This window comes from Myiozetetes cayanensis, unplaced genomic scaffold, assembly GCF_022539395.1.
Source record: "Myiozetetes cayanensis isolate MyiCay16 unplaced genomic scaffold, myiCay2020 scf17, whole genome shotgun sequence".
Classification (NCBI taxonomy): Eukaryota; Metazoa; Chordata; class Aves; order Passeriformes; family Tyrannidae; genus Myiozetetes; species Myiozetetes cayanensis.
This window is the reverse complement of record NW_026087378.1, coordinates 1,644,969-1,667,590: the sequence shown is the minus strand read 5'-3', so window position 1 is coordinate 1,667,590 and position 22,622 is coordinate 1,644,969. Positions and strand designations below refer to the sequence as shown.

General features: G+C 39.7%; 1 protein-coding gene across 2 annotated transcripts in view; it reads right to left on the bottom strand.

The window, feature by feature from the left end:
- SLIT3 (slit guidance ligand 3) overlaps positions 1–22,622 on the bottom strand; it is a 472,700-nt gene that overhangs the window by 232,084 nt on the left and 217,994 nt on the right. For both annotated transcript variants that reach the window (XM_050312542.1, XM_050312543.1), the window contains one exon: positions 525–596. In XM_050312542.1, the coding sequence (XP_050168499.1) occupies positions 525–596 (72 nt within the window). The remainder of the gene's footprint in view (positions 1–524; positions 597–22,622) is intronic.

Below are 22,622 nucleotides of genomic sequence, written 5' to 3'. Positions count from 1 at the left end.
CATCAGCACCAACAATAACGCCCTATTTTCTCTCCTTAATGGCTTTTATAAATTATTTTAATATTCAGTACAAACTGTCAAAGCACGCACAGCTAACTGCCCACAGTATTTATTTTTTTATTTAATTTTCTGATGTTTGCACTCAACCACTGTGCCTGTGTGCCACATTTTGTCATATTTATTGTCCACACCAGTGGTGGAACAGAAGATTTATTGTGAAACATTTCAATTTCATCCCCAAACTCTAACAGCACTTTCCCTATGCATGTCTTTCTTCAGGGCAATAATGCAGGAACGGGTAAAGCATTTAAAGAACACTTTTTTTCCTTTGCTCAAAACTTCCCCAGGGGTGTTCCCAGTGTGGACCAAAGTAGCCTGTGAGGAGGCCCCTGACAAAAACCTGCAGGGTCTGCAGGTCCCTTTGGTGTTGCACAAAAGAAATGGTAGCCAAACACATAATAACAGCCAGATGTAACCCAGGGAGAATGGTTTTCACCACAAATATTAACGAAGTTGTCACTTACAAGTTCTTCACATCGATGATTCCTCGAAAGGCTTTTCTAGGGATTCCTTTTATCTGGTTTTCACTCAGGTCCCTGAATAAGGGAAGAGGGAAAAAAAAATACTGTATTAACAAAGAGAACATATTTCTCAAATCTGCATGAGATAATGGAGCACCCACGTGCTTGGAAAAGTAGATGTTTCTGGATTTGTTACACCACGTGATGTTTTCCATTTTCTTTTTCTCCTCTAGAGCTCTGTGGTATGAGCTGAAATGCCTCTACAACAAAACCCACTAGAATTTGTGATACAAGGGACAGAACTTCCAGAAAACATCCCTCAGATGTGGTCATGACACTGTTACAATGCAGCACTTGCTGTCAGAGTACCTGCAGCCAAATCTTGTGCCTTGGAGTTGCAACCCTGTAGTGCAAATGAAATTTCCTCAGCATGCTCCTGTTTGTTTACTGACTGCAAAAATACCTGGCTACCCCTGCTCATATTACAGCCTCTTATTTGAAATTAATATTCAGGAAAAGCATGACAATCATTCTCTTGTAAGCTGTGTAAATTCACAGTGAAAAGATCTTAATCCACCACATTAAGAACCCCACTGCATTGTATATCAATGGCAACCACTGAATCTTTAACCTTGCTTAAAAACAAACAACAACAAAAGCCAAACAACCAACTGCAAGTCAAAAAGCCTTTCTAGTATTTAAACATTACAAATGTTTCCATTTAAATTATTACATCTACATTGTGAGTTCAGGTTACAGTTTCCTGTTACCCAACCTGCATTCAGGTGCTTTTCCCCCAGCATTAAGCATTTCCAAATCTGCAACCCTCCAGCAGTGCAGGGGGAGGCAGGAAGGAGGGCATCAGGAATGGGAGGGAGATGGACACAAACCCAGAGAGCTGGGATGTTTTCATGCTAAGGAAAAGCAGCACTCAGCCTGATTTCCTTGCTGGTGCCCTGGCAGCGTGGGGGAGAGGGAGCAATTCCAGCCTGGTTTAGGTTACAAAGCGGGGGGTAAGGGAGTAGTGTGAGGAGAAGACAGGAAGGCTGATGAGTGGGAAAGAAAAACATAAGAAATGAGCAAGTGGAAGGCACAGGGATGGCTGGACAAAAGGACAAAGAAAGGTGACACTGCAGCACAGGGAATTACACAGTGCATCGTTTGGGGGGACTGTGTCCCTGTGTTACACAAGCCCAGGATTTTGCCCCCTTTTCAGAAAGAAACTCTGGATTTCTAATCACTATTATTAAGAGGGAATGGCAGGAGTCTGTACTCACCCCCAGACACTCTTTTCTGTAAGTACATTTAGTGTTGCAGCAAGCTCCCTTTCTAGCCTCCCCCAAATTGGCTTTATCAAATGAGAGGCCAGAAATCAGAGCCTGTCACAAAAGCCCACATTGACACTGCGGGTCAAGATGTGTCACGCAGGCCTTTCTTCTGCTTTCCATCAGGCAGATAAGAAAAAAAGGGGACTATGTCCTTGTCATGGGACTAATTCAATTTATACCAGTCATGCAGTCTACACCAAATTCTCAAAGTAGCCACAATTGTCCATTCAGACTATCACAAACAAAAATGTGCTGCTGGACACAAGTCCCTTTTTCAAGTCAGATTAAAATTCTTTGTGACCTTCACAATTTGTTTAACACTGATCCACACTCTGACCTTTCCTTCACCTCCCCTTTATTTTGCCAGCAACAAAATATTAGTTCTTTAAAGACAGACCTTCAACCCAGACAAACGATCAGGCAACCCAGAGAAAGGAAAGAGTATTTCAGACCCAGAAGAAGGAAGTCTTCTGCTCAAGACCGATTTCATGACAGGGAGTCACTCTGGTGTGACAGTGAGGCACAGCAGAGCCACAGCCAGTGGGAAAAGTGTGACAAAATGGCTTAGGAAGGCAAAAATTAGTCAGATCTGAAAGGAAGACGCATGCAAAGCAGAACAAAAAAGGGCTTGAAAGAGTAGAACTGCGTGGTCAAAGAAAACCACATGAAATCCACCAACATCTCGAATTGCATTTGTCTGGCATTTTATTGGGCATTATTTCAAATCATGTTTAAAAAAAAATTAGGTTTAAAAATTATTTTTTCTAGCATTACTGTGTTCTGAAAGGGCTAACTTATGTTTTTGCTATCTGCTTTGCCTTTATGCTCAACTCTAAACCTGCAATCAGCAAAACCAAGGGACTGTAGGAAGTTCATCCATTTTCTACGAAAACCATTCCAGTAAACTGTATTATTTTCATTTTCTATTAGGCACTCTTCTCTAGGTACCAGTACTGCATAAATCTCTCCAGTGGGCTGAAGAGCTGCCAGCTTTGCATGGCCCTAATGACACAGCATGGAAGAAAATTCACCAATGCATATTTAGCTCTCTTTGACTGCCTTCTCACAATTATAATCACCCCATTTTGAAATGGCCAGGGAAAGTGTTTCTCTCTACTTCCTGACTGTGGCAAACCTTTGTTAAGCATCTTTCATAAACAAGCAAACCCCAACCAGGCTCAGCCTGGGCACTTCCCAAAATTTGCTCTGAGAAAGCAGAAGGCCGTAACAAGCAACTTGTCTACTGAGTTTACCTTAAATTTCCAGCCTTTCACTCCCTACAGGCAAAATGAGAAGCTCACACATTGACAGTATGTGAAATTAATATTAGTTATTCACAGTAACTGCAGAAAAACAGGTAAACTAAGGTGAGGGTAAAACAAAACCCTTAAAAGATTAAAAAAAAAAAGGGGGGTGTGGGAATATTCAGTATTCAAGAAAAAATAAATCTGAAGAAAAATAAATTATGATTGCTAATACGTTTCCTATTTCTTAGGCAGAAATTTCAAACTACCTAATCTGTAATGGAAGGTAAGTGCAATGCACGGGTGCATGATGTACCCTGAGGAGGAAATCTGAAAAATTCCAGCTTTAGAGAAGAAAAGACTTCCAAAAATCCTGCCCCTAACAAGCAGTGATAGCTGACCAAAAGCACTTGACCTAAGGACAAACTGAAATGTGCCAGCCCATCAGCATCACCCTCCTTCACAAAGGTTCCTCTGTGGAGGAAGCAACGAGCCCAACACTAAGGAAACACCTTCATGATAAAATAGACACACTGAGCGAAGTAAATGTTTTGAGATTAAATTATTCTTCCTGTTATTTTGACAAATACAGGCAAATTTCAGCCAGTTTAATCCACAGGCACAGAGATCCAGCAACCAGCCACTGCCTCAATACAGTGCAGTGACCCCTGGCTCCCTCATCCAGGTTTCTGATGGAAACACGCTTGGAAAGGCCTCGGCAGCGATCCCAGAGGAACCAGTGAGGGGAACAGCACAGCAGGCAGCAATACTGGACACGTTCAACCAAGAGCTCCCCCAGCCTGCACTGTGTGGTGAACCCCCAGAGGAAGCAGCATTCTCCTTTCTGAGATGGAGAAATGGAGCCACAGGGATATTAAAGAGCTTGGACCTCAAATCTGCATAACCAGAGCAGTGGGAGCTAACAAAATCCAGCAGCTGTGGCTCACGTGCCCTCCCAGCACGGCAGACCACACGTTAGTCTAACCCAGCCTCGAACGGGACTTGGCACAAGTCAATACATTTTTTAACTTTTATTTTAATTTTGCTAAAACCCTTTGGACACAGATTAACTCCCTCTGCAAGTCTAATACTGTTTTCCTGATCTTCAAATGTGCACTGAAAGAGTCTTACTGATAAAAGGATTGGAAAAGGGGAAAAAAAAGCACCTAAAAGTGCTGACGTTTCCTAAGTGCCTCTGCAGTCTTTGCCGTAGTGCTGGTTTTAGCTTCCTGCTTTAACACTGCCTATTGCATCCCAAGTGAAAATTCAACCCTCTAACAGAGCAATAAAATACATTAAGACCTTTTTTTTATTATTATTTTGCCAGTGACAGAACATAAATCAGTTAATTGGAACACAGACCCTACGAACATTCATAAAATTAGTGTCTTCATTTGAACTACAGATTTAAAACATGAAAGCAGCTACTTTAATACAACCTGCAAAGTTCCAGTGGTACTGGAAATACCATATATTATATGAAAATTTAAAAATCGACAGTAATAACATCATGCTGAATTTTATGCTTAGTCTTGCATACGTTTGTCTCCCCTTTCAAATACAAGCAAAAAACCCCACTCTGTGAGCGCTGACAAATTATTTTCCCGACCTTTTTTGACATACAGCTTCTAAAATTTTGAAAGACTGTTTTTGCACAACTGCCTGAAAACCAACTTAAGAAGTATTTATTGTGGTTGAACACTACTCTTTAATTATTTCTCCCGCCCCAATGGGCTAACAGAGATCACAGTGCAGTGTTATCCAATAAAGAACCAGGCTTGCCTTTAATGTCTAAAGAGTTTAGTACAAAGACTTAAAGAACAGTCCCCAAGAGCAAATGCTTCACAATCAAATATGTATCTTTCCCAGTATGTTACTGCATGTTGATTCCATGACTCACAGAGTTAACCATTAACACATGGAACCAATGGTTTAGCTGAAATGAAAGAAAAATCCAGAATAACAAAACTGGTTCCTTCCAAGCACCTTTTAGCTTATCCACCACTCAGCTGCTTCTTGCAGTAACAAAGAAGAGCTCACACACAACACTCTGCAGCAGCTGATACAAAACCAGAAGGCAAACACTGGTTGATTGGACTGTATATGGGGCTTGAGGGTGCAGAATAAAAGGTTGTTTCCCATCATCTCTTCCTGACACAATAACAGGGAAAATTAATGAGGTTTGCTTGCTTTGCAAAATAAAGCAAGTGAAAGATATGAATGCTGACTTAAAGAAAGTGTCAGCTGCCACCAACGCTAAGAAATAAGCCCTGTGCCCGCTAACTTCATTTCAGCCACAGAATGAGCAGCTGAGAGAAATGAGAATTAATTCATCCATGTTGGTAGCTTTTTTTTTTACATTCTTTTACCAAATAGGATTTCTGGGTTTAAAACATTTCAGTCTCATCCAGTGATTAAAATAAAATACAATAATAAAATAAAAAAATAAAATAATGTTTCAGAGGTTTTGTGCACTTAAGTTTAGTGACTGTTCTTCAACCCAACTTTTCTTTACAACTGGACTAAAACCAGACTGAACTACTCCACTAAAGGTCACATACTTAACACAATCTGGTCACTGCAATTTGTCTCATTAGAATTAGTTTTAATTTGTACAACATGTTACACATAAACTCTATCCTACAATGTTTTACCGAATTAAGTAACACAATTAAGGAGCTAAAGAGTAACAGATGGGGAAAATTAGAGAGCATAATCCAAAGATAATAGGTATCTCTAAGTAACACATAATAAAAGATAAGCAAGTCAATGAAGTGAGGAATGATACAGCTCAGCTTTTTCATAGAGCAAGAGCTGGAGGGAAAGGAACTCCTAAAGTCAGAGAAGAGACAGGGCAAAGGGATCAGAGCTGGAGGAAGAGTCTGCAAGAGAAAAAAGGGTAGCACGAAGAGGCAGAAAGACCAAGGAAATCCACAGGGGAAAAAAAAAAAAAAAGAAGTTTACTCTATTATATCTATAACAATTCCAGCACAGAATATTAACACTCATGATGTGTTTTTCTTTTAACCAAATGCTTGGCACTGCCAAGGAAGCTTTTTGTCTTGCAGAGTTTCTATTCCAATCCACAACAACTTGCAACACCTCAGACCTTGCTTAACCTTGCTTGAGGTGTGCAAGAAATGAATCTGGAGGTAAAGCACCAACACACACAAGCTCAAGGATGCAGATGTTCAAATCAGGTGAAAACAGGCTCTGTATTTATGTTCCACCACATTTATTTATTTTTCTTGTATCACATTAAGCTACCATTTTATTTAAAGCAAAGAACAAAAGAAGAATATTAAACATTTTCAACAACTAAATATTATTCTTCCCTAGGAGTTATTGTCCTAGTATTTCCAAAAACTCCTCAGTATTAAAGTTTTTCCTGTCCTCCAAATGGATTAACAAATAACTGAGTTAGCTGTTAAGGACAATTCAGAAACTTTGAGCCTTGTAAATATGCAAGGTAAGTTCAAGATATTTATCAACTTCCAGGTGGGAAATGCATTGCCCAAATCAGCTCACTCCAACAGTAATTAGAACAAGCTGTGGCAAGTCTGACACTCATCAGCACCTCTGTCCTCAGGAGGGCTTTATCCCCTCAGTGAAGCAATGGCTTTGCTGTTTCTGTAGGTTCAGTGTAAAAAATGGTATTTACTGTAAAGCAGCACTTCCAGCTCTGTCTGAAGGAAAAATGGACAAGTGTCGTTGCCCATGGGCTACAAGGCAAGAGCTTAAGAACAACAGGATTGTAGAGCATTACTCTGTGGAAACTTGGCCTCACTGCTGGTTTTCTAAAAGGAAAAAAATTTCTTCCTACTACTATTGCACCAAGAGTAAAGATGGTGACAGGCTCAGAGTTCTGCGAAACAAGAGCGGGTCCTGGGGATGTTGTGAGCCCTGAACCAGGCAAGGTGATTGTGTTTTTGCTAAACAAGGCACAGCTGGCTATCAACCCGTGCTCTGGGAGGCTGTTGGGAGAACTCTAGTTTTGGTTTGTTTGTTTTGAGGAGGGAATTTAGCTCAAAAATTCCAATTAAGCCAGTCCTCGCTGCTTTCACACAGTCACGCACTACTGCACGAGCACTACTGCTAAGCTTCCAGAAGATAAACACCACGATTGCTTTGCTGATCCGGTTTCACTGTGAGGTGAGAGATGTTAACTCTATACTTCTGTACCTCAACATTTACCCAAAGCTTCACGTGGCCTAATTAACCTAATTAACCCCAGTCACATACACAGGCTTTTGTTGGGAAGAACGGGACACTGAGCAGAGCCTGAGCTTCACGGCTGGGGAGGAGTGTTCACAAAGCAATCAAGGAGGAACAGATAATTATTTTAGCATCATCTTCCACCTTCTCCAAGGACAAATTAAATCCTATCTGTTAATGAAGACCCTTTAAGGGATCTGACCTGCATGGACTTTTATAGATTCATGAGTTCTGTCCTGACACAACTGCAGGGATGACACAGCACATGCTGAAGTCTTTTAAATGTTTAAAAGAACAGAGGACACACATTAGTGCACGCTTCATTAGAGGCTTTTAAAATTCTTGGTTGCTTCAAAAAAACCACCCAAACAACAATACCCCCTCTGTTTCACTGAATTAGACACAGTGTTACAACATTTTTCTATCGATGCACTCAAAACAGAAAAAAAATTACATCTATCATAATATCTCTAGGAAGATTAGTAAATATTTTCTATGATTTTAAATGAACTGTAAAACTAATCTGTGCCAATGCCCAAATCAAAGGCATGTTTATGACTTTTACAGTTCTCCCTCCCTCCTCCTGCCATTTCCAAAATGCCAAGCAAACAGTGATCAGACAGCATTCAGGAGATTCTTATTTTATAACCACCCATCTTGAGGCTGATCGTGAGGTTTCATTTTAGAAAGCAGCATCTGTTTTGTCTTCTGGAACACAGGCAATGAAAGTGAAATTTGTCCTCCAAGTCTTCATACTCAACTTTGATTATGTCAGGGTCTGGAAAGTAGCAGCCAGTGGGTTCAGGAGAAACCCTTGAAGAGAAGCACCCTACTGGAAATAAGATAAGGCTTCTGACTAATAAATGATTTATTAATGTTAATACTTTCTGAAGTGGAAATGGAGCTACATGGAGACCCCCCTATTTTAACTTAATTTAAAAAAAAAAACAAACTGGTTTATACTGTTGACCTGTTTTCTGGTTTATACAATGCTGTGCATTTGCAAATTCTAAACAACACTAGGCAACAGTGCCCTCCTCTCATCTCCACAAAGCAGAAATGAGCCCCTGCTTAAGCCCTGCCTGACCCCTGAGCAAAAAGATTATTGCACATAATTTATTTTATGTTTTTACATATGATGAATTCTTATTTTAGAAGATAAACGTGTGAAATCATAAACTACAAAACATGAGCTAATAACCTGCACCATCACTGGATAATGGATCCACATCTGGAGCAAGGCTCTCTTTTGAATGATCTTTCCTAACACAGCTCTGCCTTTGGCAATAATGAATATTTTTATAGTAAAGAATTTTTTGCACTTTACTGACATATTCAAAAAAAAATCTCCCTGACCATTACATTTTTGTGTAAGTAACCATCACAGTGTAGAATTAAAATGATAATCACAACAGCGTTTATTTAATTCAGGCTATGATCCTGTACTTTGGCTAAGAAAATAAGACAGTTTTCATAGGACTAAGCAGCAATTGCACATGCAAAAATCTAGGCTTTATTTTTAAAAAAGTTAAAGAGGCCATTTATTTAATTTGTTTGCACAATCACCATAGACATTTCTGTGGCTATGTAAAAAGCAATAAACATTTTAGAGAATCCATGGATACTAAAACCAACTACAGTGATATTCAATTTATTCCAGTGAGGTAAAAACAAGCTGCAAGTTATTTGAATCCACTGCAGTGAGAAGAACAGTTCCCAGCTCAGGCCTGGTTGTCAAGGGGCTGTTCAGTGGTAAAAAGTGCCCAGTGTAAAAGGGGCACACCAGTGCTTTAGCTGTAATACAGGTTTTAAAAATAAATTACCATACTGCAGTGATATTCAGCAGACTGTACTCCATGAACAAGCACTGAAGCCCTAGAAAAAGGACAAAAGAGTTCTATGCACCCTGTCCCTTCTTTCTTTCATAATATTTTAGCTTCTTTTTTTCTTCCACAGCCTCACCTTTATATATCTTTCCTGCCATGGATCATTTAGTCCCTGCAAGCCCCTGTGAAACACTGCAGCAGAAGAGACACTTCAGATGGGTTTGCAGCCTTAATTCATTTTGCTGTGAGGATACGACATCCAGATTTATTAGACCAAGATGCAATACCACAAAGTGGTTAACTCCATTGGGGACATTCATGCAAGATGCAACTGTTTAAGTAATACCAGCTTCTCCATTTTACAGTAGGATCCACAAAGCCACAAACTATCCAGGGATTTCAGAGCAGGTCACTCTGACCATCACAGCTGCAGGAGACCCCTACAAACCTCATTCCCCTCCTTTATCCACAGGTACGAGAAAGACTCACTGAAACATAACCTGGTAACTTTTTTTTTTCAATGACTATCCATGTAGGCAAAACACCTTTAAGAATCCCACTCTATGCACAGAAAGTTTATCCTTCCACAGTGCTGTGATTTAGCAAAAGGTATTTAAATAGAAGTGTTTTAAATACCAAAAAAAACAGTAAAGTGCACTAGTAGAACAAAGGTGCTAGCGTGCCACAGATTAAATCAAAATTAGCTTGCAGCTAATGAATTTATCTTCCAAAAAAGAAGCTATACTTGTAATCGTGCCACTCATCCTACTGAGGGTTTTCTTATGTTAATGTTTTGGTAGATCATCCACCAAGGACCTAAACCTGTATTGAAAACTCAGCTAAAATGAAGACAATTCCCAAGAATTAAGACTGTCCCTAGGACTTCATTGCCACCTACAAACCAGGCTGGCCCGAACAAGTCACAAGCTGGGGTAAGTTCCCCAAAGCCAATAAAACACCCCATAAAGAAAACCTCCAGATCCTACTTGAAAAACAAATCCATCTTTTATCCCCAAACACCCAAAACACTCCTAGGGAGACCTGGGTGAAAGGTTTACAGTAACTCTCAGAGATTCTTTTGGCACATTTTGAGCTTTATTCCCAAAATGACAAGGGAACAAGGGCACTGCTCTGATTCATCAGCAAATGCGCTGCCCCAGCGATCCACGGCAGGATTTATTTGCATAAAGCCACTTCCAGAAATGAACTCGGCTTTCCTCCGACTCCCTGTCAAGCATGTTGCTGAATTTCAGATTGACAATGTCAGCTCAGAAAATTAAATTAAATTAAATGTAAAAAAGCTGACCAGGGAGAGGGAGGAGTGCCTCCTGCACAACAGACCCCAAGGGAAGCAGGAAAAAAGTCTTCACATCGCTGTTTCATTGTTGAGGCACTCTCAAATCAAAGAACATCAAATTCCAGAGTGATTTGATTTCATCACTGCTGGGAATGATGATGACTTTCTTTAAAGTCCACTACAGTTATCTGAGTCTCCTGGAGAAACTCTGCCCGACAATAACACTTGACTTATTATCCCACAAGTTTTTTCAATTTCTGACACCTCTTTAGCAAGCTTTTGAAAAAACAATTAGCTAAGGGGGTGTCATGTGTCATATGACACAAGCACTTCCATCTTATCAAAAAAGGAAATTTAACTTCATTATAAGAGTTGGAAAGTTTACATTCTGATATTAGTTATTCACTTCATTACTTCCAGATGTCAAACAGAAAACCAACAATCAAGAGTCAGTCAAAAAACATGCGAGAATTTCTGCATCACAGTTCCACACACAAAGGTTTTTGTTAGGTTCCAGAAAGCAATTCATGGTGGAATCTGTTTTTATCCCAGCTCAGATGCAATCACTTTCCCTTTCTTTGAACAGCTAATTTCTAGAAAGACAACTCTATGTCTGACACAGAAAGTGGTTTTCTAACTAAAGCTATCCCACCCTGTTAAATTATGACATAGATTATATGCAACTATAACACATATGGTTCCAATGCTGTTTCGAGCTTGCACTCTTTGTTCAGTCTTTCTAAATCACAGAACATAAGAAGGATATAAAAGAAGAAAGGCAAAACAAATACTAAATGGTAGGGTTGGGATGCATTACCAACACTTTACCAAACACAATAATACAGCAGAAGTACAGTTTTACACGTATTAAACATTTTCAACTTTCAGATGTAACATACATGCTTTGATTACTAATATTAAACAAGAGGCAAAGTTTATTTCTTCATATATGAAGCATATTTGGAAGTATTAAACACACCATACATGTGTCTTCTTTAGAAGGCTCTACATTAATGCAAAACCAGGAATTAAACCAAGTATTTTCAGTAAATGCTGACATAAGCTACTGCAAGACAAAAATTCACTGTAAGACAAAGGAGATTATTCCTTCAGCTTTTCCCCTGTGCCTGGTAATTAGAAACATTTTAACCAGGTCAAAATCACACATCACAGGAAAATGTCAGTGTCCTTTTCCTGCAGCAGCCCAGAAGCACCACTACTGATTACTGTAATAAATTCTGTACATTATTCCATGTGCTGCCTCCCCGTGGGTTTCCATGCTGATTTTGTCAGTTTGTAGGGTGGGTGGTGTCTGTCACACAGAGGTCAGCAAAGACTCTCACAGAAATCTTCCACTGAGCCGTTGACCCCAGGCTGCAGTCACAGGACATTCAGCAACCACTGTGTGCTCAGCAATCACCCAGCAAGGGCCCAGCCCAGCACACCTGAGATCTTAAAATGAAGAGAAGGCCCACGTGAACATGTTCTATTCCCTCAGTTTTAACTCCCTGCCTTTAAACCAACCCCAGGACATGTGAGATGGGAGCAGGAACGAGCCCAGTGCCAGCCAGCAACACCTGCAAGCAGGAACTCAGGAACTGAGGGCTCTGGCACACAACCACCAGAGGTGTCAGTGTCTTTAGCAATGTCACAGTGCCCCTGACTAAAGAGATGGAAGCATATTTACACAGAACAAGTTCTAAACTGACTGAACAAACTATTAATATTGAATTAAGATTTTCTTTGCCTTGCAAGCATCTCCTTTGGTTATCAAAGCCAGGCATTCCTTTAAAGCTGCAGTATTATTTAAAAGCACTTTTTATTTTCCACTTTATCATGCTGAAGCCTTAAAACATAGATAAAAGGAAGGCTGAAGTGGTATCAGAGGATTGCAGCAGTACCTGAGGGAACTTGCTTCCCTCGAAGGCCATCTGCATGTTATAGAAATAGCACAATGCCACAGGGACAGCAGGGTCTGTTCATCAGAGCAAAACAGTGACATGAATCTGTGACTGAGACTTGGGACTACATTTCTAACAGGGGTAGGTTTCCACAGTGGTCAAAAGTCACTCACTGATGTAGAAATCGCTGAGCCAGCTCTGTCTGAGGGGACAATGCCCACGGGGGTGGCGGCAGCTGGGAAAGGCTAAGGGACAGCTGTGCTTTGGGCTGGGACATGGAACACACCAGAACTGGACACACTCATGAGTGGCACACTGATTGGAAAGGCAATTTTTAAAATGTCTTTGTGGGTGACCTATGACCCTTTACTGACACTGAGAAAACCTGACTGGGCAAGTATCTCACTCACACTCCTTCCCTGGCAGTGCTGGAACAAGTCAGGCAACTGGGAAAACACCCACTTGACTGTGTCCAGTCCTAATCCAGAAGAAAGGATTTCTGATGTGTCTGCAGGAATGAAGTCACAGAAGCCAAACAGATCCAAGGCTTTTGGTTTGCTGGTTTTTCTCTAACTGGATAAGCAAGGGGTGCTCGGGAGGTTCCTGCCCTGGGAGCTTCTGTGCATCCCAGACTCCTACACCGCAAGCATCTTTGCTACCATAACATAAAATTTCAGAGCACACAGTTAATGTTCAAATGGCAGAGTATATTGATTCTCTGCCCATCCCCTAGTATCTTAAGTTTACCCAGAAGACTATTTTATTTAATTAACTTGGTGCTTTATTAATATAAATATTCCACTATTGATCATAAGAGAAGCTGACGCATGTTTGAGTCAGGCATACATCACATCCACTTAATGGAGCTCCACTTAGGAGAGTAGTTGGCTCTAAATCAAGGTAAATGGCAGCAAGTGCTCCTTTGGGATGACAGGGCTTAGCTGAATCTATAACATTTTTACGGAGCTGGTTTTTTTAAAAGCAGAAAACGTATGGAAATTAGATATGAAAATGGTCTCTCCTTGCACGTATCAATTAAGCATGTCAATACCTTAATTAAATTGCTCAGCTTAATGAGATTTATACCAATGAATATGTTTTATAGTTATAATAGCTTTTTTGGCTACTGTTCAAGATGTCAAATAAATTGTGAAAAGAGGATTAAAAAAGTAGTAATTGACATTCTGAACCGAAGCCAGTATTTTTTCCCCTCATTTTTTCCCTTCATTCATGTGATTTTGGAGAACATATAAATAAAGTAATGAACCTTGTAATAGCTTTGCTTTTAAAAATGTCTTTCTCTTCCAGTTCTAATCCTTCTTATCAAGCTCTCTAAGTGGCACACCATTTGAATTAAGAAGCACTTCAACCTAAATGATTATAGGGCTCTTTCCCCTTTGAGGCTCACTATGATGCCTCTCCTCCAAGTAAAAAGGAAGCAAAACTTTTCTCTGCAGACATGCAATTACTATAAAGACTTCTCAATCACACTACACTAGCATAATGCCTTGAAGAGCAAGGATCTTACCCCACAGGCACGGGGACTTCTACTCCCAGCCTGGACTGGATCCAGTTTTGAATCCACCATTTCTTGAGTTCAAGAGCAGCACTGGATGCTGCATTTCCCGGCAGAATTCCTGGCTCCATCCTAAATGTACTTCTGCAACCTTGACAAAGCCATCAGCTCTCTCGGTGACTCAGTTCTCTTGCATATGAGAGCTGGACTTCAGTGATCCCTGTGGGTCCCTTCCAACTCAGGATATTTTATGACAAGGAACCTGTTCCTTTACAGGTGAGAATCACCTGCCCCACATTACAAATGAGTGTCTTTTCACTGAGGAATGTTACAGACCCCCCTCAGCAGGACTGCAGGTGACCAGACAACAAAAAGGACCTTTTCCCCTGCCAAAAACAGGCTAAGGAAAAAGTTCTGTTCACATGGGATTTTCTATTGCTGCCTGGTAACAAATACAGGAAAAGCAAAAACCATTCCAAGGGAGCTTAAAGTACAGAAACCTCTAAGTATAATAAGAGCATTTATTATTCCTTCATCTTTCCTTTCAGCTGAACAGTTTATTGAATGTTATTACAAAAATAATACCCAGCTCAAGCCTTTGCATAATTTAAATTTCGGGTTCTTATATTTTACATTCAAGCTCTACATCAAGGAGATTTTGCCTGTAAATACTTGAGCAAAGTATTTATCTTAGTCGTTGTATGAACTGTACTGAGTTTTGTAAAAACTCCTACTAAAACTGTAATTAAAGGCCAAATTTGACTCAACAGTGGTCACTCAGAACTCAGAACTGTAGCAGCTACATGCTTTTTCAGGTCAATCAATGTCTTACTTCTGGTCAGCTTCTCCAGACTTTTCTCCAGCCCAAAGTTACCAACAGTGTTTTAAATGATACACTTGAACCACGGTAAGAGACAAGCATTGTGCTTGGACTTTATTTCTCATCCTTATTAAATGTTTCTCTGTAATGTCAATCTCATTTTTCTCCTTTATCAAAACATTAAATCGATTTCTTTAGCTGAATTCCATGGCAGTATCTTCTGTGACAGTGAAGGATAAACTCCTTGATATAAAGCAGTTTGTTAGGTTAAAAAAAAAATCTTAAGAACAATGGCTGAAATGTCAGGAAAGAAGAGAAGGAATAATTTGTATAAGCCTCATCCTACCTCTCTTCTATTCTTACAAATATTTAAGATCTGAACTGTTTTCAGTTGGTTAATTTATATATAATAATAAATAATATAATATATAATATATAATAAATAATAATATAATAAATAATAAATAAATAAATACAGCAATTTGCTGTATTTAAAGCAGCGTTTTTCATGTATTGAAGCACCATTATTTAAATAAAATAGAAAATAATTTCTGATTTGATGAGCATAACCCCACTCTTTTCTTCATACAGGTGAACCCCAACCACTTGCCATCTGCTGAAATGGCATTATTCTGCTTAGAGCACCACTTACATCCTGGGATGTGCATCCTGAACATCTCAGCAAACCACTCCAGTGGGGCTTCTCATCCCTTTACTGTGGTATCAGTAGGCAAGGCTAAAGAAATACTGAAGCTGGTTTATTATACATTCCTAAATTTATATCTAATAAGCTACATTTCAGGAAAAAACAACCCACTGCAACCAGCTGATGCCTAAATCAGATGTTATAAAAGAAAAGAGTCACAGGCTTTCCACTTGATTTATCTGCTGTGACCTCTCCACAAGCAGAGCCTCTTCATTACAGCGTGTGTGTGAATGTGTCTGATCTGCACCCCTTTTACACCTGGCCATAAATCAGAGACCACTGAGCTGGGCTATGGAATAATAATAATGTCTTACCCTGCTGCTTATTTGAGTGGTGGTTCTGCTTTGTCTGCAGATGAAGAGCAGCTTTGGGATATTGCTCTTGCCCAGTTAAATGCAGAATTTGACAGATGAGCAAAGTGTCATTAGATTTGTCAAGAGCAGCAACAGTTTCTGTGCCCTGCTGTTGCTGCAGGCTTTTGCCTGGCAGTGAAAAAAGTGGCACCACTCTCACATGGTATTTCTATATAATGCAATTCATCCTTAATAAAGAAGTTCATTCTTCTCTTTAATGGTTGATTTTAAGCCCTGACATACTATTTTAAATACTGCTTCCAAACCTCAGAGCATAATGACTATGTTTTTTCTCAATGTTCATATTGGGTTGGTGGTTTTTTTTCCTCCTTTTTCTGCACTGATGGCATTAAACTGGTTTGTTATCTCCTGGTACATCCTCAAAATATGTCCCCTTTTTCATTTATGCATAAATGTCATTCTCATAGTCAGTCCTGAACCTGCAGGTGCAAAAGTAATATTTGTAACTTGAATAAAAACTATTAAACTTTTACTTTTGACGTCATTTAAGCCTAAACTTCCTTTCTTTTAAAAATGGCTGACAGATGTGACATCTCAATACACTGTTATTAGAGACAGCAGTATCTACAGGATTATCAGAACTTACTTGAAGTCTTAGCTTTCCTAAGCAACGTCAGAACTCAAGAAACAAAATATAAAAAATTGCCAGGTTATCTGCTACTTTTAAACAGGCATTTATTTCCCAAGTTTTTCATCCACTAAAAATGAAAAGCAGCACTGGTTTCAGCTCTAGCAATCCTGCAAAGAGAAGCTGAACTTCCTGGTAATTACTGAAGTGTTGCACATTGACAAATAACGGGGGGGGTTCATTGGTTATGAGAGAACAAATTTAATTTTTCTTCCTGGGTACTTGCTCTAAACCAACTACACAAGTTGTTTTCTTCTTGGAAAAGGATGCACAGAGAGGCACATGTATTCAAAGAAAAGAAAAGCATCTAATCAAAAGACCTTATGCAGAGCCAGACCATCAGTCACCCTTAACAGAGAAGTCATTTTAGGCTCTTTAAATGTTTGACTGATTACAGCTAATCGTTTGAGACAAAAAGATTGGTTTTTTTCCTCAGTGTTAACGAGACTGAAGATTTGGGCAGCTGACTCCAAATCACAGAAACTACAGAATCAAAGCTAGAATGCCCTAATGAGCAGATTTTTCTCAATACTGAAGAAGTTTTTCAGGATTTTTTTTTTCTTTTTAATAACAAAATAAGTTACAGGGTTCTTTTGACAGTTCAGAATGAAACTCAGCTACTGAGATGCTCTCATGTTTTATACCAGTATCTCAAAGGCAGTATTCTCTTAAAATGCCAAATTGCAGGAAACCCAGTTTTGCTGTAACACCACAACCCACCATCCTGCAGAAGCATCAGCAAATATTTTCTGGGCAAGTTCTTCCAGCCCTTCGATGCCTCACATTAACTTGACCCTGCAAGCATCAGCGATGTATTTTTAAAAAAAAAAAAAGACCAAACTAATCCACCTCTATCACAACACACCTTCAAAAAGAAAATGATGCTCTGTTTGCAAGTGCCTCCCGGGTCTCCCTGGCCTCCCAGAGCACCACCACTCACACCACCCCCCAACTGCTGCAGTGCCCTCGAATTCAGACCTCACAATGGAACACTTCACTTTTATAAACAGAGAACACAGTTCATTTACTTCAAAACTGGGCTTACAACACTTTCCAAAAGAAATAACTGCTCTTCAAATAAAACAGAACTGCAGCTTTAATTAGTTGTTACTTTAAGTTTTACAAGCTGAAGAGGTGTATTTCACTTAAATGCCAAATTATTATTAAAAACATGCATGTTAAGAGTGAATAATTAGAGAATATGTATCTTGTGAGTGTATTTATATTTAAAATAATAATGATGTTTCTTCAAATCTAAGTGTGTTATTATACAGAAAATAAAGTCACAGTAATAAACAGGTTTTTAACATGTAAAAACTTTCACTTAAGTTCTGTAGGCTAAAACAGAAAACATATTACAAATATTGTCTAAAACGAAGAAAATATTTGCAATGTGAAACTCATACTAAATACTTTATATTTAATCAAATCAGCTAAGAGTAAGTGAGCCAAGGATGCACACAGCCAGTGTCTATAGGATAAGGGATTGACTCCATATTTACTAATGTAAAAAGGAAGAAGATTGCCCAGTGAGCTCCACCTTCCTGGGGGGATCTGCTCACAGAACAGGTCAGAGTTGCTCCATATAGAGAGTGTTACAACTCTTGCCTACCTGTGCCAAAGTCAAACCCACCCTGCCTCACATCCCAGCACCAGCACAGCACATCCAACCTGGGACAGCATTTATTTGCCACTTCAAAAGGTAACTTTCAGCATTTGATCCAGAGTCAGAAGTGCAGTCCCAGTCCTGCCCAGCTTGCATTCCAGCAGGTTATTATCAGGGAAGCTCGAAATTCAACATGCAATTAAGAACTTAGAAAACACCAAGCAGAGACATCTCGTGGTTACCAGAGTCCTGTTTTCAGAAACTCCTGGTTATGAGCCAAAAAAGGGTTCCTTAGATACCTTCAGCAGGCCTAAATTAAAAAAGGTTCAGCTCCTTCCATGAGAGAAGATGTTAAAAAAGAGCAACTAATTAAAGCAAGGTCTTTGTAGCAGCCTGACCTGCCACATTCCAGGTCAGTGGGGAAGAAGAGGTCAAGACTTCACACTTCTGCCTCCTCACACTTTCTTCACAGGGCTTCCGAAAAACCCAGGCTATAGCAGGGGACCATGTTCAAAGGGCAAGGTCAGAGCACTCCAACCCCCCTGTGCCCCTGTTTAAAGGTGGGTCTTTAATCCTGAGCTTTGCTGTCTCATGGACAGCCCAGGCTCAGGCACCTCACCCAGCTCCACAGCTGCCAACAGCCACTTGGAGCAGGAATGCCATCAGAGCAGGAGCGCTGCAAAGCCTCCAAAAGAACGAGGAAATGACCCCTGTGCTGCAGGAAAAAGGCCTTTTTGGTGGTAGCTGCTGGAGAACAGACCACAGGTGAAGTTTGCTGCTTGGGTGGTGGCAGATCTTCTTTTCTCTCCCTCTTTTGTTTTGAAAGGGAAAACGAGTCTGGAGGGGGTTCACAGTTGCTTTTTCAGCTTGGTATGATGACAAGAGGCTGGCAAGCCTCATTTCCAAAGGCAAACTTTCTTTTCTCAAGGAAATGAATGATTTTCAGGTGACTTTACATTTGAAAGTAAGATTTATCCAATATGACCTTTAAAGCCTCCATCCTTTTGCCAACATTGCCACGGCTCAATGAAATCTCAGTGGTCAACTTTTATTGTTTTTATTTGCAGCCTATCCTATTAAGAAAACAATGGACTTTCTAAAGCCTGAATGCCTACTATCTTTGTGGTTTTAATTTGCTGACACTGCCAATTTTTGGGGTCTTCTAGTGATTATCCCAAAAAAATTACTGTTTCATTCTAAATAACTTGTATAGCAAGGGTGGAAAGGAGGGCAAGAACAATCCATGGTTTTGGGTGACTCTGTTAGGAATAAGTAGTATTTTAAGCTAAACAAATTTTTGCTGAGGTATTTTCTCTGGGCAAATATTATCCAAGTGCAGACAGAAGAGACAAGCAATTAATAAAAGTCACTCAAATACGAAACTCGTAACTTCATTTGTTCTCCACAGTTCAAGAGCAGCTTACATTTCATACTTAAGTTGGGTCCTTATATCCTTTCAAGAAAGATTATACTGAAGTGTTGAATCTGAAGTACATCAGATTATATATACATATTTTTAGTAAATTGAAATTAAATATATGAAATTTCATGTTCTGGGACGTATGGAAAATATTTTATTATGAGAAACCAACAGGAACAAAACCAGCACACCATGCCTTACACACACACTCAAAACTTCTGACATGAATAATAAATTAGTGGGAATAGGGAAGAAAATTAAGAGAACTAAAAAACTATCTCAGATTGAATCCAGATATGATAATGAGGAGTGCAATATTTTATTTTCAATGACCATTATCATAGATTGATTGTCTGCAGCCTAGAATATGTTGGAGTTTTTTTCTGTTGTGCTTTCATCATATATGAACCAGCCCAATCACTGCCAGTATTTTTAACTTAAGACACTGGGACTTATTATCAGAAACTAAACAATACCATGAGGCTGAGGGAGCCATAGAATGAAGAAGCTGATTTCATTTACTTCTGAAGTTCCCTGGGCTCTAACCAGACTCACATCCCACTACAAATAAACAAGAACAGTAACTGGGAGAGGCACAGGGATGACTCTCTCAGGCCCATCCCACACACTCAGTATTTATGGATTTCTCTCTGGTCACCTTTCCCTGCTGCCATCTCTTGAATACTTGTTCTTTATCTCTGAGTTTTGCCAAGCTCTGTCCCTCCTCGCCAACCTTTGCTTGAATTCCTGCCCACTGGGGTGGACTGGCTGAGCTCAGAGATGGTGATGGTGATGGTGATGAGCTCCATGGCAGGAGAGTTGGAACTGGATGATCTTTAAAGTCCCCTCCAACTCAAACCATTATGTGATTCTATGATAATCTTTTTACTGACCCATTGTGCTTCTGGTACAATAAATGTCACCCAGAGCCAGTTTGAAACTTTCTGATTAACTGGAGTTTAAAACATTTTGATGTAAGGGTGCTCTAGAAACACTGTTTGGTGCTTAATATCGCAGTAATACATCTTTATGACAGCACTCAACTAAACTCCATGTGTGATCAGGCATAAAGAGTTTGTCCTCTTTTGGGTAAAGAAGCAGAACTTTTGGCTTGTGTTTTACCAGTGAGGGAAGAAGGGAAATGGAAAAAAGCAGAACTCCAGCACAGTGTAAGCCGAAAATATTTCCAAAGCAGTCTTGCTGTCGTTAGTCCCACTGCTTCCTCTTGTCTGGCTGGCAGTAGGGATGCAGTGCCAGTGCCATGGTTATCCCAGCCCAGCGTGGAGCAGGGATGTGTTCTCATCTGTGAATATGCATCATTTACCCTGCTGGGCACAGAGCACTCCTGACTGCCCTTCATTACTGCTGATGGAATCCCAAGGTCAACGACCGGCCGTAAATGTCCATTCTAAAGAAAATGGATTGAAGGCACCCTGCCCAATGCCTTTTCCAGAGGTTTCTGGTGAGACCAGGAGCGTCAAATACCCAGTTGACCTTTCAAGACAAAAGACATTATCAGCTGCATGGATTTAGATCTTAATCTGTTTCAGTCAAGCAGACCCACTGAGATTCTGTCTTTCCTGTGGGCTGTTTCACAGTCTGTGACATGTTTTATCAATATTCATTTTCTCTCCCCCATGCTCACAGTGTTTCTCCCACGTGGTGGTCTCTTATCATGCATATGTATGAGGTCTCTGGTGGGAGTACTGGTATTATAACAGTGCTGTAACACTCCCTGGCATTTTTGTTTTTATTATTAAAAAATATATCTTTTGTATATTTAGTTAGCATGGCTCTCCCTTCTCACACGGAACAGCTTTAAGTCATTAAGAATAACCCCAAAACCCTCACTGGGCAGGATAAATAACGTTAGAATTCATAGATAAAACAACAAAAAAAAAACCAACAGCAATCTGACAGAGACAGAAAAAAGAACCCCAACCAAATCAACCAAAAAAATCCACAAACAAACAGAAACATGTGGAACTTTCTATGCTTTGACAATAGGATAAAGATACTTTTGGTAGAGCTCTTTTGGCCAATTTGAAGGCCAAATAGCAACTGGCAAATAGAGGCTGTGAAATGCCTTTCAACAGGGGTACTAACTAACAACAAAGAAGAGGAAAGCTGGAAATGGACACTGAATTAAATATAACCTTGAACTGATCCTGAATGCTGACCTGGTCACTTCATGTTACAGTTCCTATACATTGCATTCAGGACTCTGACCACTTCAGGTGAGACTCAGAACATCAGCAACTGCATAGGGATTTATAACTTCCCTAAAACATAGGTAACAGCCACAGGGATTTACAGCTTTCCAAGCAAAACTGAAGCATTTGATTTCCGTTGCAGCTCTGCAAAGTTCTTTTTAGTTTTGGTTGGGTTCCCCCTCCCCCCTCAATGTAAGAGACATTTCTTTTGACCGAAGATAGAAAAATGCATTTTACTCCAGTAAGTCAAAAATCATTCATTTTATCATGGAAGCACCAGGACTTTAAATAAATCCATACAACAGTAAATGTTCCAGAAAAATTATTCATTTTCTGTTGAAGGGATTAAAAAAAAATGACAAGATGAATTACAGTTTTATCACACCATTTCTTAGAACAAGATTTTGCATTTAACTGCGTGGCTGTGTCCTTAAGGCTTGTGTGAAACAACCCGACAGAGGTTTCTGGAACACAGGCAAGGAAAAAGCTGAAAAGGGATGCCTGGGCTCACTACAGATGCTAATGCAGTTTAATGACCAATTAGATCTTTTTTTTCAACAAGGTAAAAGGGATGCAGGAGTCCAACTGTGTTGCTCACAGGAGCCAAAGGAACCACAAAGCGCTGGGAGTGCTGTGATGTGCATTATTAGCCCAGAGCAAGGTAAGACTCTGTCAAGAACAGTATCAATGGGTCAGAAAAACTCACTACTCTTTCAGCTTGAGCCACCTGAAATTATTTGTATTTTCCTATGGATTTGTTAGAGGGTGATGAGTGTCTGGAAAAAAACCCCACATATACATGTTTATATATAAATATACAAATACACATGTTTTATATATATATATATACACACATATACATGTTTTATATATATATACACATATACATGTTTTATATATAATAAAACAATATACACTGTATATATTGCAAGGAGCACTAGACATCTCTTCAAACACTGACTGCCCAGTCATGCTTCTCCTCGTGTGAGGAGAGGTGGCTCTGCTGA